General features: G+C 43.7%; 1 protein-coding gene and 1 long non-coding RNA gene across 4 annotated transcripts in view; one reads left to right on the top strand and one right to left on the bottom strand.

The window, feature by feature from the left end:
• Positions 1-630, top strand: part of LOC119471752 — a 35,149-nt gene extending 34,519 nt beyond the window's left edge. The window contains exon 3 of the long non-coding RNA XR_005200824.1: positions 314-630. This is a non-coding gene — a long non-coding RNA (uncharacterized LOC119471752). The remainder of the gene's footprint in view (positions 1-313) is intronic.
• The window catches only part of MYOCD (myocardin), a 103,397-nt gene extending 96,814 nt beyond the window's left edge, over positions 1-6,583 (bottom strand). For 2 of the 3 annotated variants that reach the window (XM_017531389.2, XM_017531390.2), the window contains exon 1: positions 6,210-6,583. In XM_017531389.2, coding sequence (XP_017386878.1) covers positions 6,210-6,264 — 55 coding nt within the window. In that variant the 5' untranslated portion in view covers positions 6,265-6,583. Of the gene's footprint in view, positions 1-5,356; positions 5,360-6,209 lie in introns of all 3 variants that reach the window. The other variant, XM_017531391.2, reaches the window with a different exon arrangement.
• Positions 6,584-27,013: the final 20,430 nt, after the last annotated feature.

Below are 27,013 nucleotides of genomic sequence, written 5' to 3' on the forward strand. Positions count from 1 at the left end.
AAAAAAAAAAAAAAAGAAAAAAAAAGAAGAAAGAATAATGATCCAAATCTCGTTAAGTAAAGCTTGACTTATTAGCTATTATGAAACATATAAGCATTACCTGCTTAATAAAATTGAAATTCAAAGCACTAAAATCATAAGGCTACAAAGGCTATTATTGGGTTGTTATTGTTGTTATTAATCCTATTTGTGTTCATTGAAAACTTAACTACTCCACACGTAAGCAAGACCTCTTGTGCAATTCACATGGCACCAGATCCAGTAATCCATTCCCACATAGTGAATAAAGGTTCACCAATTTCTTTCTTTTCAGAAAGAAACCCTTAATAATTCTATAAAGATCTTTCCCTCATAGAGTTATGAGGATGCGAAGACCATGAGTCATTTTACCAATATGGAAACAGAGGCCCAGAGAGCCCTGGAAATATAAACATATTCCCAAGACCTTGGAGTCCCAGATAGGCTCCCACTGTGACTCGGCCCACAGGACAGAAGGAATGGGACCACGAAGGCAGAGAAATGCACCTGCTGGCTCCTCCTCAATCTGAACAGAAATGTGGGATACCTGTTCACCATCCATTAGATGCCCCGGAAGCCTTGCTAATTAGATGAAAATAAAGGAAATGAAAAACGGAGTGTTCCAGCATCTCCTATTCAGGTTCAGCTTTTCTGAAGCATGTAGAATTCTAACCCTGGGTGGAGCATTTTGTTTCTGCCCTTCGCTTCTGTTATTCTCCAATTTAATCCAATTAGAGTAGAGCACATTCAATCTGGTTCGAGTCAATTTGACACAATCTTGCTAACTGTTTCTGTCATATGCTATAGCAGATAAAAGACAAATGCCACTCTCCCTGGTCTTAAATAATTGATATGTTTTTTTTGAAAAAGTAGCTTGGGTACACGGAATTGAATTAATCACAATCCTTGGTTCATGAGACACAGTCACACTATCGTCATTGAGCCAGAGATGACCTTTGTTTAATTAATTTGCTTAATAACACATGCACACAGCTACGGCCTAACCTAAGAACAACAGGGATAACCTGCTTCTTACCTTTGGGCTAGACCCCTACCTCCTCATTTAGCCTCTCCCACTGTGCTATGACTTTGAGGTTTGTTTTTTTTTTTTATTTTTTTTGAGATAGAGTTTTGCTCTTGTTGCCCAGGCTGGAGTGCAATGGCACGATCTTAGCTCACCGAAACCTCCGCCTCCTGGGTTCAAATGATTCTCCTGCCTCAGCCTCCTCAGTAGCTGGGAATACAGGTATGTGCCACCACACCCAGCTAATTTTATAGTTTCAGTAGAGACAGGGTTTCTCTATGTTGGTTAGGCTGGTCTCGAACTCTCAACCTCAGGTGATCCGCCCACCTCAGCCTCCTAAAATGCTGGGATTCCAGGCGTGAGCCACCGCGCCCGGCTTGACTTTAGTGTTTAGAGTCACTCCTCTCCTTTTCGTTCTAGTTGTTGTACACATAAATACACACCTAACAATAAGCCTATATTGTTTGCTTTTATTGTTTTTGAATAGACTTTGGAGGAAGAATATAGCATATTTATTCAACGTATATTTAATGGGTGCCTTCTCTGTGCCAAGCAGTGTTAGGTGCTAGAGAATAAAAATAGTAAAAAGCAAACAAACAAGTAATAATTTCCGCTGTTATGGACAAATAATAAGCAAATAAACAAACAAAAGGTTTGGTCTGTCCATTAGTGATAATAGCTATGGATAAAACTGGGGCACGGAAGGTGGGGGTTGGGGTTCTTGCTATAGTGATTAAGCTGATGAGGGAAGAGGTGCGGGCTGTGAATGAACCTAACACAGCTGGAACTGGGGAGAGAACAATGGTTTCAAGCCGGTGACTTGAGCCAGACCCCAAATGTTTTTTTAACTTTTAAATTCCCATGTAGAAATGAAAATATATTCGTTTTCTAAGGTCCATTGAATTGTATTCTCATATGGTAATGTTTTGATCAAGCATTTACAAAAATATTTAGGGCCATTCCCTGGGAAAACTATTGAATATTAGGGCTAAAAGCTGCTTCAAATATGAACCAGTCAAAACTTTCCGTTTCGTAGAAGATAAAAATGAGATCTAAAAAGGTCAATTAAATTATATATACATACGTAAGTGTTACATTTTATGAGAAAGGTACTCGTGTAGGTTAAATTATTTGCTCTAAACTAGAAAACTAATTGATAATAAAGGTAGATAGCCCGGGCTTCTCTTGAGCTCATGGTGAACATTTCTTCAATAGTGTCCATTATGATAAAAATCTTAGGGCGGCCTACCTCTTAGTCTAACCTCAATTCCTGAAAAAGAAAATTCAGTGCCAGAGATGTTGAGGATATACCTTAAAGTAGGAATCAGTAGTCCTTTTAGGTTGTCTGAAGGATGGAGAATAGATAGAGATGTCAGCAGGGTCCTGTTGAGATGTCCCTTGCCCTCTCTGAAAGGACAAGCAACCAATTACAGGCACCAGAGGCTTGATCCTGGGTGCTCTTGGATTAGAAGAACAGTGTGGGGGGGTCCTGCTACCCGAGTTCAGCCACAGCCTCTTGAGTACCTGCTTTGCCTGTTCCCTGCCTTCTTTTAACCATAGCTCCAAATTCTAGAGCCTCTGCTTCCCGAGCACCAGCCTGCCCTTTGAGCTCATCTTCCTCCTTGCCAGATGGCCAGAGAGCGGAGGTGAAGCTCCCACGTTCTTCCTCAATCATAAGCTGGGGTTCACTCTCGTGGTATCCCCTCCTCATTTGGAGTCTTCTGTTTTCGTGCCTACAATATAAGTTTTGCATTTTGGGGAGTGCTTGGGCACCTGGAGAATCTCAAGAGCTTGATAGGATATCGGATGGGGCCACAGGGAGTGTTGATCAAAAACCACTCAGATTGTAGGTGGCGTTGCCAAAAAGAATACAGAGGGCCCAGTGAAATTTGGATTTCAGAGAAAAGTATGTCCTGAGTACCGCTATATAGTCAAAAAAGAGTAACAATTATTGCTTGGAAATTCACACTGGACTGGGCATTTTGTATTTTTATTTGCTAAGCCAGACAAGGTTATATTTGTGGAGCGGGAGGTCATGGCAGTTGCTAGACTTTCCCTCTGTGTAAGATGGCGAAGTGGGAAAAAGAGAGAGAGGAACCAAAGAAACACAACGGTTCTTTAGCAGCAACGTCCCTTCATGGACCTCTCTTTCCACTTTTGTTCTTTTGTGTCTGAGGGCTGTGTGTGTCTGTGCGTGGCACACATACGTACATCCCCCGATGTTTTGTAGAACACGAGGAGTGATACTCGGGAGAACTGCTGATAATGACACTGATTAGATATTGAATAAACAATGTGAGAAGATTAAAAACTGTACAAATGTGGTTAGTTTAAAATCAACACAAATCACTGCATTCATGTAAACTGCCTCTCCTTCGCGCGCAACTGCCACAGGGCGCAATCACAGTTATGTTCGTCCCAGCCAATCTCTACGTGTTTCCAGAGGATCATAGAATGTTACCAAAGAGGTCTAAGAAATTGCCCAATACAACCCTGATGTTTACCGATGAAATAACTGAGAACCAGAGAGAACAAGTTACCAACTGCGGGTCCCACTGAACATCAATATTAATAATAGAAAAATGTTTTGCAAAAGCTTTCTAAGGGCTGGCCGTTTTAGAAGTTCTCTACTTCACATTTTATTCTCACAATGACCCTATAATCATCCTCCTTTTCAGGGGAAGCAAGTTGAGGCACAGATAATTATGTAATTTACCTACCGTTCAAGGTCATGCAGCTAATGAGTAGAGATTACTACTAAAAACCCAGCGAGTCTGGCCCTGAGACCCATGCACTCAACCAGGACACCCTTTGGCTTCTCAAATGAGTTTATATCACCAAACATGTTCATACATGTAAACTTTCAGAGTTTACTGCTGCTGTAGCATAATTTTGTCCTTAATCACGAGGTCACTCAGCTACAGCTTATAGAAAGTTGATCGGACGTGGCTGACATCAATGATGATTTCAGAGTAAAAGCAGTTATCTGCTCACTTATAAACAAACCCTGTTACAGTGAGTCTGTTGCTGTAATCAGAGAACAATTTCATTGCATTTATTTAATGGAATACATAATACCGTGATCTACTATCAAAGCAAATATTCGCAGTCAGATTGAAACAGTTTTATGAGTTTACAGTTTGAGTTGCTTATGAAAGAGGATGAGGAGAAGAAGATGATGAAGGAGAAGGGAAAATAGTGAAAGGGAGCGAGAAATCAAAGTTGACGCACTTATTCATTGTTAGTGACAAAATAAAAGGCGTTCTCTTAAAGAGAGGCCCTACTGTCAGCATGCTGTCACCTCAGAGCTGGTGCAGCCAGAGTAGTAATTACATCCAGAAAGAATAACCACCATTCAAACATTACGTTTTCTAAGTCTTACATTCCACTTGTTTTTTGTCCTGTCTGTCAAGAGACGATCAACGCTTGCATCTCAGACTCCAGATTCCCTGTTTATCAGTGATGGGAGGATTAAAGACACCTGCTTCTGCTTTCATATCATGTTTTCCCAAAGCTACCCTTCCTTTTGACACAAAAGCCTGCACAACTTTCTTAAAAAGTGAGGCTGGAGTTCTCTGAAGCTCCAAGATCAGGGTTTTCAGGGTCTACTTAGGAGACACCAGGACTCCCCAAATCCACTGAAATGGAAGTTGGGAGTGGTGCAAACGTTGTCTTTCCTCTCCACTGCACTTTAGCTGAAGGAGGGATTGATAGGTGTTTTGCAAGTTGACTGTCAAGTACACCACCAAATCCTTTTAGAGACAAACCAGCACGCCCAGACCCTCCACATTTAAACTGGCAAGGAAGCGTTTGACACGAATGCAGCTTCATACAAAACAAATCCACATCCTCTCTTCTTCAGAAAGGTGGCAGTGTTGCCTTGCAGTTTTGACCAAATACAAAGCAGCGGTGAGGTCGCTAGTTAATTAACAGATCAACCGCCTCACCTCACCACCGAAAGGCAGGACTTAATCCACTACCGACCCCGGTGGCTGGCAGACTCATCCCAGAGCATCAGGGGCAGCGAGGCTTGTGACCGCCTAAGCTCCTGAGTTTTCAACTTGCGTCAACAGTGAAGATCCTAAGAAAATCTCCAGTTGACCCCACAGGCATCTACAAACCAAGGGCATCTAAGAAAGTCACAGATGAACCTTACCTCCCAGCAGCTACATTTTTCCTTTTTGAAACATCCATCCCACGTGAAACAATTGAGTTGGCCCCATGTAAAGGGCTAAGAAAGCTTAGCAAACCATGCCTGTATCTTTCTGACACCTGTTATGTCAATGTTCACATCAGAGTTCTCCTAAAAGTAACCATCTAAGTAGAAGTTCTACATTATTGAGTGTGTTGTTAACCAGTTTTCTAAAACCAACATTATACACAGAGCTACTGAAAAATAACTTCTGAAGTGACGTGTTGATTTGTCTAAACGTGGAGACCCACACAGACACCTTCCATGGGCGCGTGCACAAACCCTTCTTGAGAAGCAGTTAGATCTCCCGTCTCTCCCTTCCACTCACCTCCACTCAGCGTCCTTTGAGAAGTTTCTCTCTGTGCCAATAACACAGAAATTTGGGGGGAAATTCTCCATTTATAAATATCAGATGGTTTGGGAAAAAATATTTGTGGCACTGGGCTTTCTTTTTTTTCTTACAGTGATGTCATTTTAAATACTTGGTGTGCTCCAAATTTGCTATTTTTACTTCCCGCAAGTGACTTTTTTTGGGAAATACACTTGTTTGGATTAGCTACATTTTAAATGATCCCTGTACCTAACACACAAACATCAGGTTCATCTACTCAGCGATCATAACCGATATTACACAGCGTCCAAACTTGAAATCCCTTAGTTGTTCATTTCCAAAGTTGCCCCTTCTCAATGTACCCCTCCAAAATTTCTATTCACAGATACAGAGAAAATAAAATAAAAGGATTGGCCTTTTCACAGAAGAACTACCACACTCGACCACCCAAAAGCACTTACAACGGAAGACACAAAAGGCTCCCAAAAAGACAAATAAAATTCTTTGCTTCTACAATGTGCTTTTGGGGAACAGAGTTGAGGTAGACCTGGCAGGCTTGGAAACATTTATTGGAAAGCAGTTCTAGAGTTGAGAATGGCAGAAGAGGAAAGTTCAAGAAGGAATGCTAAATGCCTTAGCCCTACCTGATCTGAACTTGCTCCTAATCAGCAAGGAATGCTCAGACCCCAGAAGTGTCATGTTGAGGCTCAGCAAGCCGCTGGTCCCTTGGCCAGGCGCCCCCTGTTCTCCAACAGCAACAGGCTCCCGGGAGCCCAGCTGACCGCAGCTAACAACCCAGAATTCATCCAACTCTCCGTGAGCTCCCCTGGGTAGGAGTACAGTGGCAGCCAGTGTCCCCAGAAAACTGGCGCCTCCCCCCTCGCCGTGCGGGGCTAATTAACTCTTAGCCAGCGGGACCCTCCTCCTCCTCGGAGGTTGGCCGGGAGCAGCGGCATCCCAGGCGTTCCTGGCTGATGTCATAGGCTGCCGGCGATTGCGGAGAATCGCCACCACGCCTTTATGAAGGTCCCAACTTTGCCACCCGATACTCTTTACTACTGACAGGCGCTCAGCCAATCAGGAGCGGCGAGCGGGGCCCGGGGGACCCGGAGCCGCCGTAGCCGTCTCGGGAGCCGGCTCTTAACTCTCTGCAACGGGCCCTGCGGCTGCCGGGGCGCAGAGGGCGGGAGCAAGGCCGGGGACCGGGAATCCCGGAGAGGGGCCCGAGATAAGGAACCGAGGCCCGGAGGAAAGTCAGAGGGGCTGCGACGCCGCGGGGCCTGCAGGTGGTGCGCGGGGCTGCGGCGGCGCGGGGAGCTCCGGGGGCCCGGGCATGGGCGTGCGCAGCCGGGGCTTCCCCGCCAGGGCTTCTGCCTGCGGGAGGGACGCGGCCGGGATCTCCCGCCAGCCTGCTGCAAAAGCTGCGCGAAAGGGCGTGCGCGCCCGCGGGACGGTTCACGCGGGGAGGTTTGGAAATCAGCTGGACCCCTGAGAAGAAACACCTCTGAAGGACCGGAGCCCACACCTTCCCCTGGGTGTGAGGGGCTCAATGCACAGGCAGGGACGATTCTGTGTCTCGCAGCTCTAATACCGGACTTGCATGCATTTCCAAGGGGAAAATGGAAAGGCTTGCATTTTTCTAGGATATGCTTTTTTTTTTTTTTTTTTTTGGCGGGGTGGGGGTGGGGGCGATGTGACTCGGTGCATCTGGAGATCCAGCGGTGACACAATGCTCCCACCTCCAAACTCCGAGGGAATGGGGAAAGATACCTGAGTCTGAGTTAAAACTGTGAATAGGGAGGGGCTCTGGAGCGGGGGCAAGCCACAGCTCTGGTTGGGCTTAGCCTGGAAAGGCACAAAAAGTTTGCCTGCGAATCAGTCTCTCCATAGGGGAAAGTTCATTCCGTAACCGACCCAGAGTTATTGGAGCATCTGGCCGAGGTGTTACAGGCACATGGATCAATGAAATAATACAAAGACTCATCTCTGGAGAAGCTGGTTTAATAGTTGGTGGCTCAGAACATTAAAAAAAAAACAAAAACAAAAACACTCTATATACCTATATAATTAGGGTTGACTTGCAACCTCATGTGTACGTGGGCTCCCGGGTGTCGACTGTTACACACAAACCTGCCTATGTCTCTACTACGAGTCCTTAAAAGATCAGTCGGTTACAGATGGAGACCCGAGATGACAATAGTTCATAGGACAACCTCTAATGCCCTGAGTCCCGGCCTCTGCCCCCTCCCCTGTTGCTGAAAACACATTACAGTGTTTAGCCCTTGAGTTCAATCTCTGGATCTGAGCCGGTCTTTTTTGTAAACAAGGTCTTCAGGAATAGACACCTTCTTCCTGATGGGTCAGAGAAGAGGAAGAACAATCCGTCCATGTTCCCTTTGGGAATCTAGTCCTGGCCTGAACGCCAGTCTACAGGCTGATTTGGTGTGCGGGAGCATCTTCAGCAATTATGTAACATCATTTTCCCATTCCTGCTATAACAAATTACCGTGAATTTAGTGGCTGAAAACAGCACAGATTTATTATCTTGCTGTTCTGGAGGTCAGAAGTGCATCTCAGTGGGTCAAAATCAAGGTGTCAGCAGGGCTGCATTCGTTTCTGGAGGCCCTAGGGGAAAATCTACTTCCTTGCCTTTTCTAGCTTCTAGAGGCTGCCCGAGTTCTTAGCTCATGGGCCCTTCCTCCATTTTTGAAGCCAGCAATCCTGGGTCAGGTTCTTATTGCATCTTACCGCTTTAATGCTCCCTTCCCCCACCTTCTTCTTCCCTCTTCTATGGTAACCTTACTACAAAAATAAACTCTAGGCCGGGTGTCGTGGCTCACACCTGTAATCCCAGCACCTAGGGAGGCCGAAGCGGGTGGCTCACCCGAGGTATGGAGTTTGAGACCAGCCTGACCAACATGAAGAAACCCCATCTCTACTAAAAATACAAAAGTAGCTGCGCATGGTGGCACATGCCTGTAGTTCCAGCTACTCCGGAGGCTGAGGCAGGAGAATTGCTTGAACCGGGGAGGTGGAGGTTGTGGTGAGCTGAGATCGTGCCATTGCACTGCAACCTGGGCAACAAGAGCAAACTCTGTCTCAATAAATAAATAAATGAATAAATAAGCTCTGTCATAAAGTCAGTTTATCATCCTTCCTACTGCCTGGATCCCCTTTGCTGTATAATGTAACCTATTCACAGATTCCCGGGATTAGGACATGAACCTGGGAAGAGAGGGCATGATTCCTCCTGTCCCACGGAGACCTTTCTTTCTCTTTTGTCTCTCCTGATCTTCAGTCAAGCCCCAGCACCCTGGTCTTCAAGGAGAAGGAGGAAGGTGGAGGGAGGTTTGGGAACGTTTGCACACAGGAGTCTGGAAGGGCTCCGACCGGCTTTGAGATGTGTGTGGCAGGGAGGGACTCTGCAGGGAAGAGATTGGTGGGATAAGGAATATTGCAAAATTATCTGAGTAGAGAAAACTATTTTGAGCAACATTAAAAAAAGAAAAAAGAAAAAGCCAAACAGATTTTTATCCCGAAGTCTTTGGGGCTGAGAAGAGATACATGGCAACTTGGCGGAGAATTATTTTTTCAGTGAAAGTTGGGATGAAATTAGCTGAAGCCAGCATTGAATGTAGGGTCTGCATGACCTAGATGAGTTGGCCAGGAATAAGTTGTTTTCTCTCTGCAGGCCTGGGAGTGTGTGTGTGTATGTGTGTGTGTGTGGTGGGGGGGGGGTGTTAGAGAGAGAGAGAGGGAGAGAGGGAGGGAGAGAGAGAGAGTAGGGAAGCATAGTTTCTTTTTCTCAGTGAGTTTGGGAAATGCCAATAACCACCGTCCTCCTCTATTTTCTCATCACACTGTGGAGCTACTGACATGTCCTGAGATTTATACCCCCATGACTTGGAATATCTATGGTTATAAATATGCTCATATAAAAGCTCATCATTTCTCCTCTCTAGTAGAGCACTTTTTGTGAAAACACATTTTTTGAGAGGGAGAGGATGTTCTCAAGAAGAACAGAACTCCAAAGCTGCTCTCCCCAAAAAAAGCACGCTAATGCAGCAGCGGCACAACACCAGGCTCCGTCCTGCAATTTTGCCACCTGGGCAGTATGGTTCGCTTGCCATGCTACTCCACGACCTTCTTCCTTGGAGCCTGGAGTAAGCTTGTGATGTGACACAGAGGCAAGACATGAGCCTCCAGCATGAGAAAGATCTTCTTTGAATCCTGATAACCCTGCACCCTGGAGTGAATTATTGGGGTCCTCTGGGATACTCAACATCTTATCTGTAAAATGGAGTTGGAAATATTTGGTTCCAGAAAGAGTTGGGATGTTTAAATGAAACAACACATGTGGGGTGCCCAGAACAATTTTTCTTGGTGTGCTTTATTTTATTTTTTATTTTTCTGAGACGGAGTCTTGCTCTGTCACCCAGGCTGGAGTGCAGTCACGCGATCTGAGCTTACTGCAACCTTGCCTCCTGGGTTCAAGAGATTCTCCTGCCTCAGCCTCCCGAGTAGCTAGGATTATAGGTGTGCACCGCCATGCCCAGTTAATTTTGTATTTTTAGTAGGGATGGGATTTCACCCTATCGAGACCAGTCAGGCTGGTCTTGAACCCCTGAGTTCAGGTGATCCACCCGCCTTGCCCTCTCAAAGTGCTGGGATTACAGGTGTAAGCTACCATGCCTGGTCCTGGTGTGTTTTAGACCCTTCTTTTTACTTCCCCCGCCCCAACCACCTCTAAAACCATTCATGAAGATTCCAAGCGATTGTGTCTCCTTCCCCTTCATTTTGGCTTTCTCTCCTTTGCTATTAGTTATCTGTTTCATACATTGCCAGACATTCAGCAGCTTAAAACAATGCACATATTTATTATCTCCAAGTTTTCATGGTCAGGAGTCCAGGCATGGATTATCTGGGACCTCTGCTTAGGGTGTGACAATGCTGCAATCAAGGCGCTGGCTGGGATGGCAGTCACATGAGAAGCTCAATGTCCCCTTCCAAGCTGGCTGGTTGTTGTTGGAATTCAGGTCCTTGCAGGGCTAGAACTCACAACGGCTTGCTTTTTTCCAAGGCCAGCAGGAGAATGTCCTCTTTTAAAGGGCTCATCTGATTAGGTCAGGCTCACCCAGGACAATCTTTCTTTTTAACTCAAAGTCATAGTAATTAGGAACTTTAATTATACCTGAGAAACCTCTTCCTCTTTACTAAATCATGTAACCTAATCATAACAGTGCATCCATCACATTCACTGGTCTCTCCCATGTTAAACGGAAGAAGATTATCCAAGGTGATAACTCATTGAGAGGTCACCTTCCAATTCTGCCTTCCACAATGGTGATCCTCACCCTTCAGTCAAAATGGAAGTGATTATGTCCATAGGTGTGAGTTCAAAGTACAGTGCGGAGTCACCAGCTTACAACTTGACCCCTTACACATCTCCTTTCCTAGGAGTATCATGAGGTCAGCTGCTGGGTCACAAACAGGGGACAGTGAAGTGAGCAGAGGGACAGCTCACCCATGTTGGCCTCAGGACCTCCAGTTTTCCCTGTGGGCCTCTCTTAGAAAATCCCCTCCCCCAACAATGGTCATTATTGTTTGTATGGATCTCATGGTCTTGAGACGTGAACAGTTCTTCAGTACCTGCTTCCTAGTATTCCTTTCATCTAGTTTCTCTTTTTTTTCTTTCACACATCCATGAATAGGTAACTTCAGGGAAGTATTTTTTCATCTTTCGATAGTTCATTTAAGATGCATTTAGGGGGTCAGCCATGGTGGCTCACACCTGTAATCCCAGCACTTGGGAGACAAAGGCAGGTGGATCACTTGAGCCCAGGAGTTTGAGACCAGCCTGGGAAATAGGATGAAATCCCATTTCTACTAAAAAAAAAAAAAAAAAAAAAAAAAAAAGTCAGGCTTGGTGGCACACATCTGTAGTCCCAACTTTGGGAAGCTGAGGTGGGAGAATCACCTAATCACCTGAGCCTGGCAAGTGGAGGCTGCAGTGAGCCATGATTGTGCCACTGCACTTCAGCCTGGACAACAGAGTGAGACTTTGTCTCAAAAAAAAAAAAATAAATAAAAAACCTGGACGCTGTGACTCACTCCTGTAATCCCTGCACTTTGGGAGGCCAAGGCGGGCAGATCACCTGAGATCAGGAGTTCCAGACCAGCCTAACCAACATGGCAAAAGCTCATCTCCACTAAAAAGACAAAATTAGCTGGGTATGGTGGCACATGCCTTTAATCTGAGCTACTCGGGAGGCTGAGGCAGGAGAATTGCTTGAATCTGGGAGGCAGAGATTGCGGTGAGCCGAGATTACACCACTGCACTCCAGCCTGGGCAACAAGAGTGACACTTCGTCTCAAATAACAACAACCCGCAAAAAAAAAAAAAAAGAAAAGATAGAGAAAATGCATTTAGGGGTGTGAGCAAGTCACTGTGGCAAGTACCCTGGCAGGCATGCATAGAGAGACAGGTCTGCAAACTCAAATGAGTCGAGTGAGCCAGAGATAAGAGAAAATGTAGGCAGAAGGGGGATTCATACAACAAACTGGACAGCAGACAGCTCATCCCCAGGGGGCAGCCATGACCCAGTCTAGGTGACTGTAGCCAGGAGGAAAGGAACACAAGCCCTCATTGCTTTACTGCTTAACTGTTCAAAGACACTGGAAATCCAGGTTGTAATCTTAAAGGTATTGGCTTTCAAAAATACGAACAACTCTCAGTAATTTTAAAAAGTTTTAAAGCACTCTAGGTCAGCCAGGAACAGATCCAAATTGTATGATCTGAGCCTCATAAAATTTGAGGGTTCTTTAAAAAATGAATGTAAAATGATCAATATGATTTGAAGTGCGAGACTGACTTTTTACAGAGAATGAGAAATGAAATCTCAGCTAATGGTAGCATGGAAGATTTAGTATTTTTTTTGTTTGTTTTATTATTTCTAAGATTCTTCAGTCAATTTGACCAGAAATGGTAATGTGCAGATGCATTCTCGTTGCATTCCAGCATCTCTCTTGTCTACCTTGAACTCTCTAAAACTCCCAGTTACTCCCAGCACCCATAAGGCCCATGCAAGTGTGTGTGTGTGTGTGTGTGTGTGTGTGTGTGTGTGTGTGTGTGTGGTGGGAGGAAGGGTCAAGCCAGCTCTGGAGCCAATAGAGCATGTCTGCACACTGAGCCAGACCCCTCTGTGACCTTCTTTGTGACCTCTGCTCTGAAATTTATCCTCTGCTTTCCAAGAGCTTGACTATAGTAGGGAGGATGAAGTATGTACCATCAAGTTACCTACTTGAAGAATTACCTGTTTAAGAAATGCAGCCTCAGCCTCTTCATTTCTTTCCATTCCAGAAATATTTATTAAGCACAGACTGTGTCTAGCACTGTAGAGAATATAAAGATAAAGCAGATATGGCCCGGAACTTCTAGGGGCTAAGAATATAGTGGAGGGGTGTGTGGGGGGGGTGGTCATCCACAAACTCAACAAACCAGAAATCCGGTGTCGTGAATCTACGAGTTAATGTCACGAAAGCGCAGATGGAACTCATGTCAGCCACATTATTAATATAACCTGCTTTCCTTCATAAAAGTGAATCTAAAAGGACTTTGGCCTAATTTAAACAAAGATTTAAACAATGTAAAGAAAGTAGTTTCAGTTGCAGGATTGGTCACGGCCCCTTCCGAGTCTGCCTGACAGCAACCCTTCCTCTCTCTCTCTGCGCTTCTCCAGCCTAGTTCCTGCCCAAGAAAAGGAAATACAATATGCTCATCCCAGTTTGGAGCCACTGGGTTGGGCCACATTTACTCGATAGCAGGGTCACTCTGCTGAAAGTCATGCACACCTTTGTGGCCTCTTCCTCGTTTTCCTGGGTCCTTGCTACTCTCACTTTAAGAGAGGAGTGTAAAACAGAAACAATGAGCATTCTCGTAGTGTGTAAATACATCCCATTCATTATTCCAGCTCCGTTCTTGCCTTTAGGCTACATGACACAGAGATATCGCCCAGGCTTATTCGCACTGGAGCCATGCAATGATAGTGTCTTTGGGGTCCAAGTTAAATCTGAGAGGGCTGTCTCACTGCTGTGACTGGTTTGCCATAAAGAATATGAACAACGGAGAAGTGTGTTATGTGGAGGTGAACTCATAGTTGTCATTCGTTACTGGGAAGGTGCAATTGTCAGGGTGCAAATTCTTCAATTCTACTTGTTTTTCTCCCTGTATTTTAAGGGTACCAATGTGAATAAAGACCACCCAGTCTTCCAGTAGACACTCATCTATCTTTGTTTCTCTAGGTTCTCTTGAAATTGACCATTGCTGCTTCTTTTCTTTCTCGGAACTCCTTCCAAAGCTGTATATCTGTCTGAAATTCTTCTCTTGGGCTCTAGACCCATATATCCAAATGCTTTCTCCATGATTTCCCAAAAGCTCTTTGAAAATAACAGGTGCAAAACCAAATTTACCACTTCCTCTCACCAGATTTCCCTTCAGACCTAATCCTTTTCCCACACTTTCTTTCCTGAACTTTCCTGCTCATTCCAATGAATGGGGAAAAGTATCCACCTAATTACTGGTTTGGGGAAGATGGCTACAATCTACATTTCTGCATTCTCTCCATCCTCAATCGATCACCATGCCATATCCATTCTCTCCCTAAATACCTGTTGATGTACCTCCTTTACTTATCCCTAATGCCTCTTCCTCACTTCAACTTTTGCTGATTTTTTTCCCTTGGTTTTTTCCATGTGTCTCCTGAGTGGTCTTCTTCCTCTTAGATTTTTCCTCTTCCAGTCCATCTTCCACGTTGTCATGAAAGTGATAATCCCATATCATAAGCCGGATCATGTTGCTCCTGCCCAAACTCTTTCGGCTCTCTTGTGCCAAAGGATAATGTCCATGCTCCTACGTGTGACATGGAAAGCCGCATATACTACGGACCTTGTCAACTTCTCCTCCTTTATTTCCTCCCCTTTCTACCCAACCTTGTTCTCTTCATACTAGTAATCACAAATAGTTTTAAAACACACACACACAGTGAGAGCTCTTCTCTCTATTTCTGCTGTACCTACGATGTAGATGTTTCTTTGGCCTGAAATGTCTTTCTTTCACCTCTCTAGAAACATTGTATTTGTGCTTCAAAAGCCATTTCAGACTTTATCTTATTCAAGAACTCTTCTTTGACAGCTCAAACACAGTTATTATACTCTCTTTACTTTGCTGTTTTCCTCTCTCACATGTTTGTGTCATTGCTCTTTTTTCCTTCTTTCTATTTTCTTCTCTCTCTCTCCTTCTTTTTCTCTTTATCCCTTTCTTTCCTTCCTTCTTTCTTCCTTTTTCTTTCTTTCTCTCTCTCTTTCTTTCCTTTTTTCTTTCTCTCTCTCTTTCCTTCTCTCTTCCTCTCCCCTTTCTCTCCTTCCTTCCTTCCTTCCTTCCTTCCTTCCTTCCTTTCCTTTCCTTTCCTTTCCTTTCCTTTCCTTTCTCCCTCCATTACTGGGTAGGTGCAATTCCTTCCTCCTTCCCTCCTTCTCTTCCTTTCCTCCGTTCCCTTCTTTCCCTCCCTTCCCTTCCCTTCCTTCCCCTTCCTTCCTCCCCTCCCCTCCCCTCTCCTCCCTTTCTTCCTCTCTCCTCTCTTCCCTCCCCTCCCTTCCCCTCCCCTCCCTTCCCTTCTCTTCCTTCCTCTGTCTCTCTCTCTCTCTCTCTTTCTTGATGAAGATTCACTCCTGTTGCCTAAGCTGGAGTGAAATAGTGTGATCTTGGCTCATTGGAACCTCTGCCTACTGGGTTCAAGCGATTCTCCTGCCTCAGCCTCCTGAGTAGCTGGGATTACAGGCACCTGCCACCACACCTGGCTAATTTTTTAAATTTTCAGTACAGACAGGGTTTCACTGTGTTGGCCATGCTGGTCTTGAACTTCTGAACTCAATTGGTCCACCTGCCTCAGCCTCCCAAAGTGCTGGGACCACAGGTGTGAGCCACTGCACCCGGCCTGTCGTTGCATTTTCAAAGTCTCATCAATTATTTTTATTTTTTAACTTTACTTTTATTTTATTTTACTATTTGAGACAGGGTCTTGCTCTGTTGCCCAGGCTGGAGTGCACTGGTGTGATCTTGGCTCATTGTAGCTTCTGCCTCCTGGGCTCAAGGGCTCCTCCCACCTCAGCCTCACACACAGCTAATTTTTGTATTTTTTGTAGACATGGGGTTTTGTCATATTTCCCAGGCTGGTCTCAAACTCTCGGGCTCAAGCGATCCGAGTGCCTCGGCTTCCCAAAATGTTGGGATTTTAGACTTGAGCCACCATGCCCTGGCCTTCAGTTATTTTTTAGCATAAAAATTCCTCCACTAGTTTGAGGCCTCCTGGGGCCTAGGAATATAGTGTTCATTTATGTTTATAACCCATTATCTATTTTTCCTTTTATTACTATTTTTCTAATTTTCTCTTATTCTTTTCATAATAAACTGCCCTTTGACATAATTTGAATTTGAATTATTATATGCAGAATAGTGTTTCTTGTCTTTTTTCTTCTGCAAATAGATTTCTTTCTCTCTTCCTCTCCCCCTTTCTCTCCTTCTTTCTGTCCTTCCTCCCTTCCACACCCTTCTTGAGAGCTTTGGCTTGTCTTACATCCTGTGATTCTACAGGACATCTCATATTGAGGCTTTCAAAAAGCAGCTGCCCAACAGGGTTTCACTGTATGATGTCTGGGTGTTGAAACTGTTTTGTTCTGATTCACTCTATTCAGGGCTTGATACAACCTTATACACTTAAACCTCTTCGGCTTCATAAAATGTGATCTGGGAGTTTGCTCTCTCTTCTAAATGTTTTCTTTTCCTTTCTTTCTTTTCTGCAACGGGTTTCATTCTATTTCCTAACTCCTCCCTTCTCTCAGTTTGCTTACTATCTCCCCCGCTTTGCAGAAAACAGAACGGATGCCCATAAATCCCTGACCTGCTTCAGGTGACCTTACAAATCATGCATGCCTCATCTCATCAACTCAGGATACCTATTATGGCCAAGGAATGGTGCCGCTCCACCCTGTATGTAAGGGGAGTGAGGAGGGGGCGGAGGAAGGCCGGCGGTACTGTTTAGTGGACAGAAATTCCTCAAGAGCTTTCTAAGTCTCTTCATTTCACCCCATATCTCCAGGGCTGTGAGTTCAAGCAGGGGAGCTTTTCATTTTAGGGGACATTGGGAAAGATATTTTTCTTTTTCTCTGAAAATAACATGGCCCATTCAAGGAGTTACAACAAATTAGCTAAAACCGACATCTGACCATTAATATTAGTACATTCCAAGTGAGAATGTCTGAAAAGGAAAAATTCCAAATGCTATTAAAACCAGCTATAATAACAGTAAAGAAAATTCATGGTGGGAGGCTTGTCCACCAGTTATATCCTCAGGAAGCCGGTCTCAGGAACCCGGTGTTCACTCGAAGGAAACTTACAAAATAATCATTCAGTCAAGCAAATGGCCAAGGGACATTCAGATCCACTGAATGCTTTTGGAGCAAAATCCCTTTTTATGCAGGAGATTTGAACAGATATGCTAGTGTTATAGAAACTGACTCAAGCGGTCCTCAGACTTGAACCTGCTCCGTATTCCAGCAGCAGTTCGCAGCCCTTACCCATCACATGCCTCTCTTGATAAGGACCTTCCTGTTTTTATGCTTCTTTTTTCTGAAGTCATATGTAATTTTAAGTTGTTAAAGCCCGTTCGTGTGTATTTCCCTTTGTGATTTTTCACTGCAATCCTTTGAGAGACTGAAGATGCTTTTGGAACATTGAAAAAGTGGACACAGGACGAAGGATCAATGAGTCACCAACAGTGGCCTCTCTACTGAGAGACAGACCTAAGACCAGGTCTTGGTCGCAAGGCTTCTGTGTGACCCATGAACACGTGGAACCTGTGATTTGACGGATGACTGAGAAGCCTGCTTAGGTTTCCCACTCTGGGTATCCACACACCCTGCCTGCCTGGGACAGGTGTTTTTTTTATTCCCCTGGGTGGTCAATATTCATGTCAGGGAAAATTTAAACATTTCTAAGTTGCTTTCTGGCTCACTCATTCTTTTCTTACAGTATGTTGCCAATTCCTTTTTTTTTTTTTTTTTTCTGGAAAATTCTTTATTACGAACTGACCTTGGTACTGACCCGTTCCATTAATAAAACCAGGATTTTGTTACATTATTATTTAAAATGAAAGAACAGTAACTGTGTCTATGGCCTTCAAGACATGAGTCTAGGATATCTTCCAGTGTGTTTGACAGAAAATTTGTTAAAAATGACCAAATGAGAATCATCGAAGATCCAATAAAATTTATGTGGCTGCAGATGGTTTGGGTCTGGAGAGAAGATTAATGAAATACCTAGCCATTGGTAGCTTTGTAAGTCTTCATCTTGTATACAGGGGCGATACCAGCACAAAGGCAGGTTATAGCAAAGGATATAGGTTCTGGAGCCTGGCACCCGTGCAATTTCTTAACTTCAGCTTTATTACCTGTGTGACCTTGGGCAACTAACTTAACTTCTCTGTTCTTTGTACCTTGGTTTCTTCATCCATAAGCAAGGATATCTAGCTCATAGGTTACGGAGCGAATTCAATGGGTAAATACATATAAAGAAAGCACTCAGCACAGAGCCTGGTACATGGTAGATTTCCTGCAAATGAGAGCCATGATGATGATGATGGTGGTGCTTATGGCAATGATGATGGTAAGGCTAGAAGGCATACGCATCAACAAATCCATTTAAGGGCAAAGCTAAAATGCAAAGAAACAACTCATCTATTCTAAACTACTCTACAAACGCCACATCCTCAGACTCCGTAATGGTGATCCTTTGGGAAATGACTATTTTTTGTGGAAAAACAGCCAGACCAATTCCAAATCAGGGGAAAGTTCAAAATCCTTTAGACAGCATCCAGTTCCATCAGCCCAGGCTGGCATTGTGTAAATCGGTGCCCCGTGGCTGCTGTGGTGCCCCTGTAAGGGGGTGGGACAATCTCCAGGGATGCTGCTGTCAGATGCCTTGAGATACTGGCTTTGGTTGGCTGGCTTCTGAGTGTTCTGAAGGTTTCACTCAAAATATAAATGAAGAATGCTTCATGCTTAAGATAATTATAACAATGGAAACAATTATATTTTGTTTTGAGGCTTTTAGATTTAAGTATTGTTTTTTGCCCTATTTGAAAAGAGAAATATAAACCCTGCAGGCGAATATCTCCCTGGGCAGAACTTTGTGAAACTAGAGCTTGTAGTTCTAATGATTTTGTGTCCTCTCTTTTTCTTGATTTGGCTGTATTTGAGCTTGCTCACCAGTGATTTTCGAAGACAGGCGTATCACCACACCTGCTGGAGAATAGAGCCCAGTGTTAAACGCTGATGGACATATCTGTCTTCAAAAAGTTTTCTAAATCCGGGCGACAACATCCTCATTTACGTGTATGTATTTACATACACATACATGAGTACAACATTAGCTAACATTAAGTGAATGCTTACTATATGCTAGAAATTTGAATGGTGGTATTATCTCACTTAATACTCATCAATAACTTCAGCAAGTAGGTACAATTTTTATTCCCATCCTACAGATAGGGAAACTGAGGTTCAGAGAGAGAGAGTACCATCCTTAGACCAATGCAAGTAGGGCCTGCAGCCCAGATGCCACATCTCAGGAATCCTCCTTTACTTTGGAATGCCTCTGTTGACATGTTCTAAGCCTTCCTGTGGTGCCTGGGAACTGTGGAGGCTAGAGGCAGCACCTGGGCTAGGTGTTCTGACCCCATGTCACATAGGGTAGGACCCTCTCCCTCGTTCCTGTTGCTTTCCCTCAGGCTACTCTCCAACTATCCATCCTGTGGTGGGACCAACCAGGTGAGCTCTAAAACTTGAGCCTAGTGAATTGTTCTGGGTCCTCGTGACCAGACTTGGTTTCAGAAGGGTAGCCCGGTGAGCTGATAACTTCCTCTGGCTTGTGCGTGATTTCTTCCGTGGGACTGGCACAAGATGTGGCCTTGAGGCTAGAGCTGACATGCTGCTTTTGAGTGACTCAAATTATTCATATAGACGGGAGCCCTGCAAAATATACATATTTATGCAAAGCCTTGTAGCTTATAGGGGTATCCCAGCTTACAGAGGTAAGGCAATTTGATGAGCCTAGGGGCTGTCATTGGAGCTCAGACGTGTCTGAAGTACTCCCATATTTATTCTTTGTTTTTAAAGGTACTAGGAGTTTTGATCCTTATCTGTAAATTCTGCCAAAAGTGATCAGTTCTCTAAACAATATTTAGTACGTCTTTTATGTGGAGAGTGACCAACCCTTCCCCAGTTCTCTTTGATCTGTGACCTTGTTCTATGCTGGGCTTACTTTACCTAAGAATACAAATGTAATAGTCTGCACAGGTTTATTATGAGACACTGGAACCTCCCAGGAGTGAATTAACGTCTTGGGATTGGTATCATGACAGCAGCCATTAAGCTGCCATCACTGCTATAGCCTGATCCTTGAAGAAGCATTGATGGAATTTAGAAACAGTCTCATGACTCTACAGTTGGAAATGACACCCCATGTCTGGGGACACGGCAAAAGTATTTTTGATGTCTAAAAAAGCATCACCAAAGTGGAGGGGAGAGAGAGAGAGAGAGAGAGAGAGAGAGAGAGAGAGAAAAGACAATTCTACAAACATTCATGACTGTGAAATTTAAAAAATACTGATGTTATTTGTTTATTAAAGATTATAACTCACTTCAACATCACACAGAACGAACTCCTTTAACCAGATAATAAGCACAGCCTGTTCTTTATGATAATGCCAACAATAAAACTGGAAGACTTTACTATTTGTTATTTGTCGGGTTGACTGAACAAATCATTTTTCTGCATGCCGGGCTTGGAAAATCCTTTTATTTTCTTTCCCCTTATTATAAATAAAAATGGCATAGAGCTGATAAATTTATCTTAATGCTCTTTGCACCGTAAAAGCAACACGAGTTGGCATTGGCCAGAAGTTCCAGAGTTTGCAGCACGCACGGTGCACACATGTTCTTATTTTCCATTAGGGTTGCATGAAGGCTTCACTTTAGCTCATGGCAATGGTAGAACGTGGGTTTATTTTTTTTTAAATTTTTATACCAATGTGTATCTTAAATCCATTTATTTTTCTTTACATTCATCCATCGCGCTGAACCACATTAGCATGCATTTCTTACTTAAATGGTGTAATTGCCTCCTAAATATTCTCCCAATTTCTGATCTAGCCTCTCTATAAAGCCTGTTCTCCACACAGCAGCCAGGAACATCTTTTATCATACATCAGTTCCAAGTACTCCCTTGCTTAAAACTCTCCTGTGGCTTCCCAGTGCCCTTAGAATAAAGTGAACACCTTATCACGGCGGCTGTGGCTATCTCCTGACAGCTTTGCTTTGGATCTGCATCTTCCTCCTTCTCCTCTGGTCCCACTCTTCACCCTGGGGAGTCCCCAGGGAGGATGGCCAGTAGGACCTGCATTAGCAGATGCCTTTGCCCTTTGGCTTCTGGGTGTGTTCAGCTAATGGGGAGTTCTGGCAGGGACTGGAGGGAGACGAAGGGTGAGGTCAGGGTATTTGTTTCCAGGATCCCCTCCAGGGCTCCAGGCAATAAGTTCTCTCTATTTAACTCCCTCACTGTGGTCCCAGTGCCACTCTGTCCTCTTCATCCAGTGCTAGGAGTGGTCAGAGGTCTGCTGTCCTGGCTACTGTGTTTGGTGGTTTTCCTATCCCACCCACAATGTTGTAACTATCCCTCTTGGTCAGAATCACCTCCATTTGCCTGAGTTTTGCATGCCCTCTGCTCCTTGCTAACTTAGAATCCCCGCAGGCCTGGCACCTGGCACTCCAGTTTCTCTTTATTTACTGACCTCTTGCCACACTAGCCCCCTCTCCTCCTGCACACACCCCATGGCTATTGGCTGTCCCTGCTACCTGCAATGTCCCGCCCCCAGATCTTTGCATGCCTGGACTCCATTCACAGAAATAGCAGCCTCACAGAGAGGAGTTTTCTGACCTTCCTATCCTAAGTAGCCCATTCCTCCCAAATAATTACAATCCAGTGAATTTTCTGTAAGTCCCTGCTGTTTGGGATTATTTCATTTAGTTATCTACTTTGATTTTTCTGTCTCTACTACTGGAATATGAGCAAGAACCTTAATTCTCCTGTGCTCCTTTGAAGCCTCAGTGCCTAGAACTTGTCCAGAGCAGGTGATCAGTGTGTGGTTGTTAAGCGTTTGTCCAATGACTCAGGTTATACCATCTCACTTCAGAGATGAGGAAGCTGAGACCTGTCCAGATGAACCCTGGACCCATTGGCTCAGGTACCTACTCGGGGACTCAAACCAGGGTTTCTGTGACCCAGGGGCACTTCCCAGTTTTGGGGTTCCTATCTCATTTATGTTCCTTTTTTTTGTAGAAAGGGACCTTTCTCCTTTACTTTCTAAATTTATGCTTGGTAAAAATTTGTACTTTACTGAATTTGTATTCTTAAAATTATGAATATTTTCTTCTAAAGCATGGATTTTCTAACCTGCATTTTCTGCCAATAGTTTCTCATTCTCTCTCATTCTCTTTCTTTTCTTTCACCCAACTATCTTCCATGTCATCTTGTAGTTATGAATCACTGACTAAGAGTTAATGTTTAGGTAATGACTTAGAGAAACCATGTCAATATCACAAAGAAATTGAAGAAATCAAGTCTGGGGAATCTTTAAGAAAATCAGGACATGTGTACCATAAATAGTAGGAATAATAGTTCCCACTACTTGGCTGATGAGTCCTCACCCCGGACCAAATATAGTATGAGGTTCTTTACACGTAATCCACATTTATTCCTTACATCAATCCTAGTCATCATTCTTTTATAGTAAGGGAAAAAGCTGATGTTCAGGGCAGTTAGGAGGTTGCCTAAGGCTACTCAGAAAAGCATACATTCCAACACAGGTTATTGCTCTAACCCCAAACACCACCTTCCTCAAGTCTAAGGAAGCTTCTGGTAAGGAACAAACCCCCAGGGGGCAGAAGGTTATCAGCCTCCATCCTAAGGGTGAGACAGATGTAAAACTGACTGGGAGTCCAGTTAAAGGTTAGGAAATTGGGTGAAACAAGAATGCCCAAGAAATAGCACAGAAGAACCAGGTTAAGGGTAAGGGGCAGAAATTAGGTCTTGAGCGCCCCTGCATCTATCATCAGAGACTGGAGACCAAGGCCCATCGGAGGGTGGTGCTTTCTGGCCCTCTGAAGTCCTGACCCCTTCCTTGTGTCTTTTAAAAGGAGGGTCTTTCTCACTAATTCAGTGATAAGAAGTGGAGACACTGGGTGGACCCTCTCCAGGGAAGAGATAAGTGCAGAAACATAGGACTAGCTCCCTGCAGTCTAGTAAAGCAACCATACAAGATAGAGTTAGAGGGAAGCATTCAGAAGTTAGACATATCTGGCAAGAAAGGAGGAAGCCAAGCAGAAGACTTACGGCTATTCACTGCCAAGAGGATACTTCAGACCATGAGCTGTCAGCTCTTACTTGCAGCCCAAGATTCAACATTAAATGTATCTCCCTGACTGGAGTCACTTGCAAATGCTGCCTCATTGCCCAGGAGAGTTTCTCTCTATTGCAGAAAAGAATGAATGGCCATAAAGAATTGTCAGAGGTCTCCAGGATACATCCTGCAGTCCGGAGGCCAGGCAGGTAGAGACAGTGTCTAACCATAAAGTATTTAACCACTATGCTCAAGTGCCCCATAGAAATTTAATTTATGACCATGCAGGGGCTGCTGTGCAATTGACACTGACAAAAAAAATCCTTCTGCATTTTACTAAAGTCTACTTTTGAGCTGCCCAATGTTTTCATCCTAATATTTACTTCTGGGTAAATAGGCTAAATTCTCTGATTCTGATACAAAACAGAAAGATCAGAGAATGAAAATAAATAGATGACATGGCTGTTTAAAGATAATGTAAAATGTTTTCTAGCCACATAAATATTTGATTGTAAAACTTTCAATATGTTGTGTCTATTAACTAGTCATGTACAACATTTAAATAATTCAGCAAGCCGGAGTGGGCGAGGGTCATGCAGGAGGACAGAGAGAAGGCCCAGCCTGGCGAGATGCCAGCTTGCTGTCATAACACGACCGCACGCCGGCCCCAGACTCCCTGTCCACTCCATCTGGAGCTCTTTGGTCAGGATCAAGCCATAGACCAGGGCAGAGGGTTAAACAGGACACTTTGGGGACAGTTAAAATGTTCCTATCACTTTCTCCAGCTAATTGGGTTTGCTCAGAAGTCTCTAGATATAATTTATGTTTGATCCTTTTGATGTTCAACTCATTTGGTACTCGTTGACAGGATTCTTTAACTTTTGTGTTTGGGATGAAAGGTATGAATGATGTTTCTGGGATAATATGCATAATTTCTGTGGATCCACTTTGAAATTCCCTCCAGCTCACTGCTTCCCTGTCTCTTCACATGCGTTATCTGGCAAAGAGCGTTGGGTTTGCAGTTAAGAGGCCTGAGTTGGAGAGACCTGTTTTGCTATTTGAATTTTGGCAATTCTCATCTCTTTGGGCCTCACTTTTATCATCTGCTATATGAGACTAGTAAGATGTACCCTACCCTTTATCTGTGTTGGGACACATAGAACATCCCGTTTATGAGGAACAAGTCCTCACCAGACACAGAATCTGCCGGCACCTTGATCTTGGACTTCCCAGCCTCTAGAACGGACTCTGGTGAGGATTAAAGGGAAAGACATTGTAACATAGTTAACACAGTCTCTGACCTATCAGGGTGGTTTTCAATTTAGCCACATCCAGCAATCTATGGTTTTACACTTTGGCCTCACATCACAAGACTCATTTTAAATTGTGGGAAGAAATGAGGCAAGTGCAATATTTATTTCCTTATTGCACGAAATTAAAACTCCATTAAAAGGCCAGGTGCAGTGGCTCACGCCTATAATCCCAGCACTTTGGGAGGTTGAGGTGGGTGGGTCACAAGGTCAGGAGATCAAGACCATCCTGGCAAACATAGTGAAACCCTGTCACTACTAAAATTACAAAAAAAGTTAGCTGGGCATGCTGGCATGTTCCTGTAATCTCAGCTACTTGGGAGGCTGAGGCAGGAGAATTCCTTGAACCGGCAAGTCGGAGGTTGCAAATGAGCCGAGATCATGCCATTGCACTCCAGCTTGGCGGCAGAGCAAGACTGTCTGAAAAAAAAAACAAAAACAAAATACAAACTCCATTAAAAAGATGTATAACATAGAAATAATCTGTAAATTCTGGTGAACTTTAAAAATGACAAAATAAAAATATTTATGCACACATACACACAAAGACAACCCCTAGCTATTACACTGGACGGTTGTGACTATTGAAACCAAAGACCAGGTACAACAATTAAAAGCATAAAAGTCCTAATTTAAGAAAGTATGGAAAAAGTTTGCCTCTCTTTGTATGTACGCCAATATTTAAACACTGAGCCTAGTACACTGCAAACCTCTTTCAAAGTTTGTTAATTGAAGGAATGAGCACCCACAGCAGCCTAAGAGATTCCCCATTGACCCAGCTCTCCAAGGAATGTACTCAAAGAGGATGAACTTTCAGACAGAGGAACCCCAGCTAATCAAGACTCACAATGTGCCCTTGCTGTTTTCAAGGGACACATCCTGCAATCTCAAGAACCCCCAAATTCCTGAATACTGTTGAAGAGGAGACGCAAAACACCACATTGAGATGTGACTGCTGGGTGACAGTCTGCACCCACCCCTGCCTAGGCAGCTCACTTCTGCATGTCACCAACCACACCACTGACTGAATTCCCAAGAAAAAGGTTAATTTTTAGACATCATGGACTCTAGGCTCAAAAACAGTAAAAAACCAGAAATCTTAAGACAGCCAATGACAAGGGCCAGTTGGTTTGGTAGTTTAATTAACTGGGAAGAAAGTAATTTCATAAATCAGTGTGAATAATGCACTACTTATAATTCTCTGTGTTCATTTGATTCACTCAGAGACTACTTGAGGTCTCCCGCAGTCCCATCTCCGTAACAGGATTGCTTCAACCCACTTGTGTTGAAACTTTTTCTTCCTTCCTATTTTACAAAGTAGTCTAAAGGCATTCATACTGAAAGGCCTACAATCTAACTACCTTTAACAAATTGTGTATTCTTCTGTCCCTGAATTTAGAATAGAGTGTATATACCCTGTACCCTCTTTTCTTGTTCATTCTCTCACTCACTAGATATTGAAGGTGTTTACTATGTGCAAAACAGGGAAATGTTGCATTCTCTGGGTGATAAAGGACAAGACATGATTTGTAGTTTGTTTCTGAAGACCTTACAATCCATGGGAGGCACTGGTAAAAGAAATATTTTCAGCAGAATATGAGCTTGAGTGCAGGGGTCTTGTCACCATTATTTGCTAATACAATCTGTGCTGAGCACATAGCAGGCAACAAAGAAATGTTTAGTGAGTGAGCACAGGAGCGAATGCAACACCTACTGTGCCTTATTGAACCTAAGATGCACAGATTTTCATCTTTTACTATCGCTAAAAAACGAAAGCCTCTTAAAAACAATGGAATGTCACGTCGTACTTGGCAAAGGTTTCTTTTTTTTCTTTTTTAGTCTTACATAAAATAATGGTTTATCTCACAATCAATAGTGTTAAATTGGATGATATATGGCAAAAAACGATACAAGGTAGGATTAAGTGATTAAGTATTAGAATACAACATCTCATTCCTTGGACATTCCGAAGGGGAACGTTTCTTTGTGGATTAGGCTAGAACTCATTTAGAGAGACCAAATTCAAAACTAAAAACCAGATAGAACAATTAAAAGCATAAAAGTTCTAATTTAAGAGAGTATCAAATGACTTGTTAAAACTGGAGGCTGGAGCAGGGAAGGCAAGTGGAAGGAGATGAAACGAGGCTTCGAGTGTGAACACAGAAGATCCAGAGCGAGAAATGATTACAATATGATTCAGGGCTATTGAAAAGGTAGACATTATTGGAATGGAGAGTTCATTTTGAGAAGTAGCACAGTATAAGCCTGTAAATAAAGGTAGGATCACTGCAGATTGTAGAGGGCTTTGAATAACAAGCTAGCAAGTTTGAATTTCATCTTGTGTATACGTTTTGAGTCAACAAATGACAAACTAAAAATAGTCTTCTAAGATTCATCTGTGCAGTGTGGATTGAAGTGTGTACAACTGGAGACTGGGAGAGAAGTCAGGAAATTGTCTTTGTAATTTAGCAGAGATGTAATGAGGGATTGTACTGAGGTGTTAAAAATAAGAATGGGGAACAAGCTGGGCGCAGTGGCTTAATGCCTGGAATCCCAGCACTTTGGGAGGCTAAGGCAGGCAGATCACCTGAGGTCGGGAGTTCAAGACCAGCCTGACCAACATGGAGA

This window comes from Cebus imitator, unplaced genomic scaffold, assembly GCF_001604975.1.
Source record: "Cebus imitator isolate Cc_AM_T3 unplaced genomic scaffold, Cebus_imitator-1.0 Scaffold72, whole genome shotgun sequence".
Classification (NCBI taxonomy): Eukaryota; Metazoa; Chordata; class Mammalia; order Primates; family Cebidae; genus Cebus; species Cebus imitator.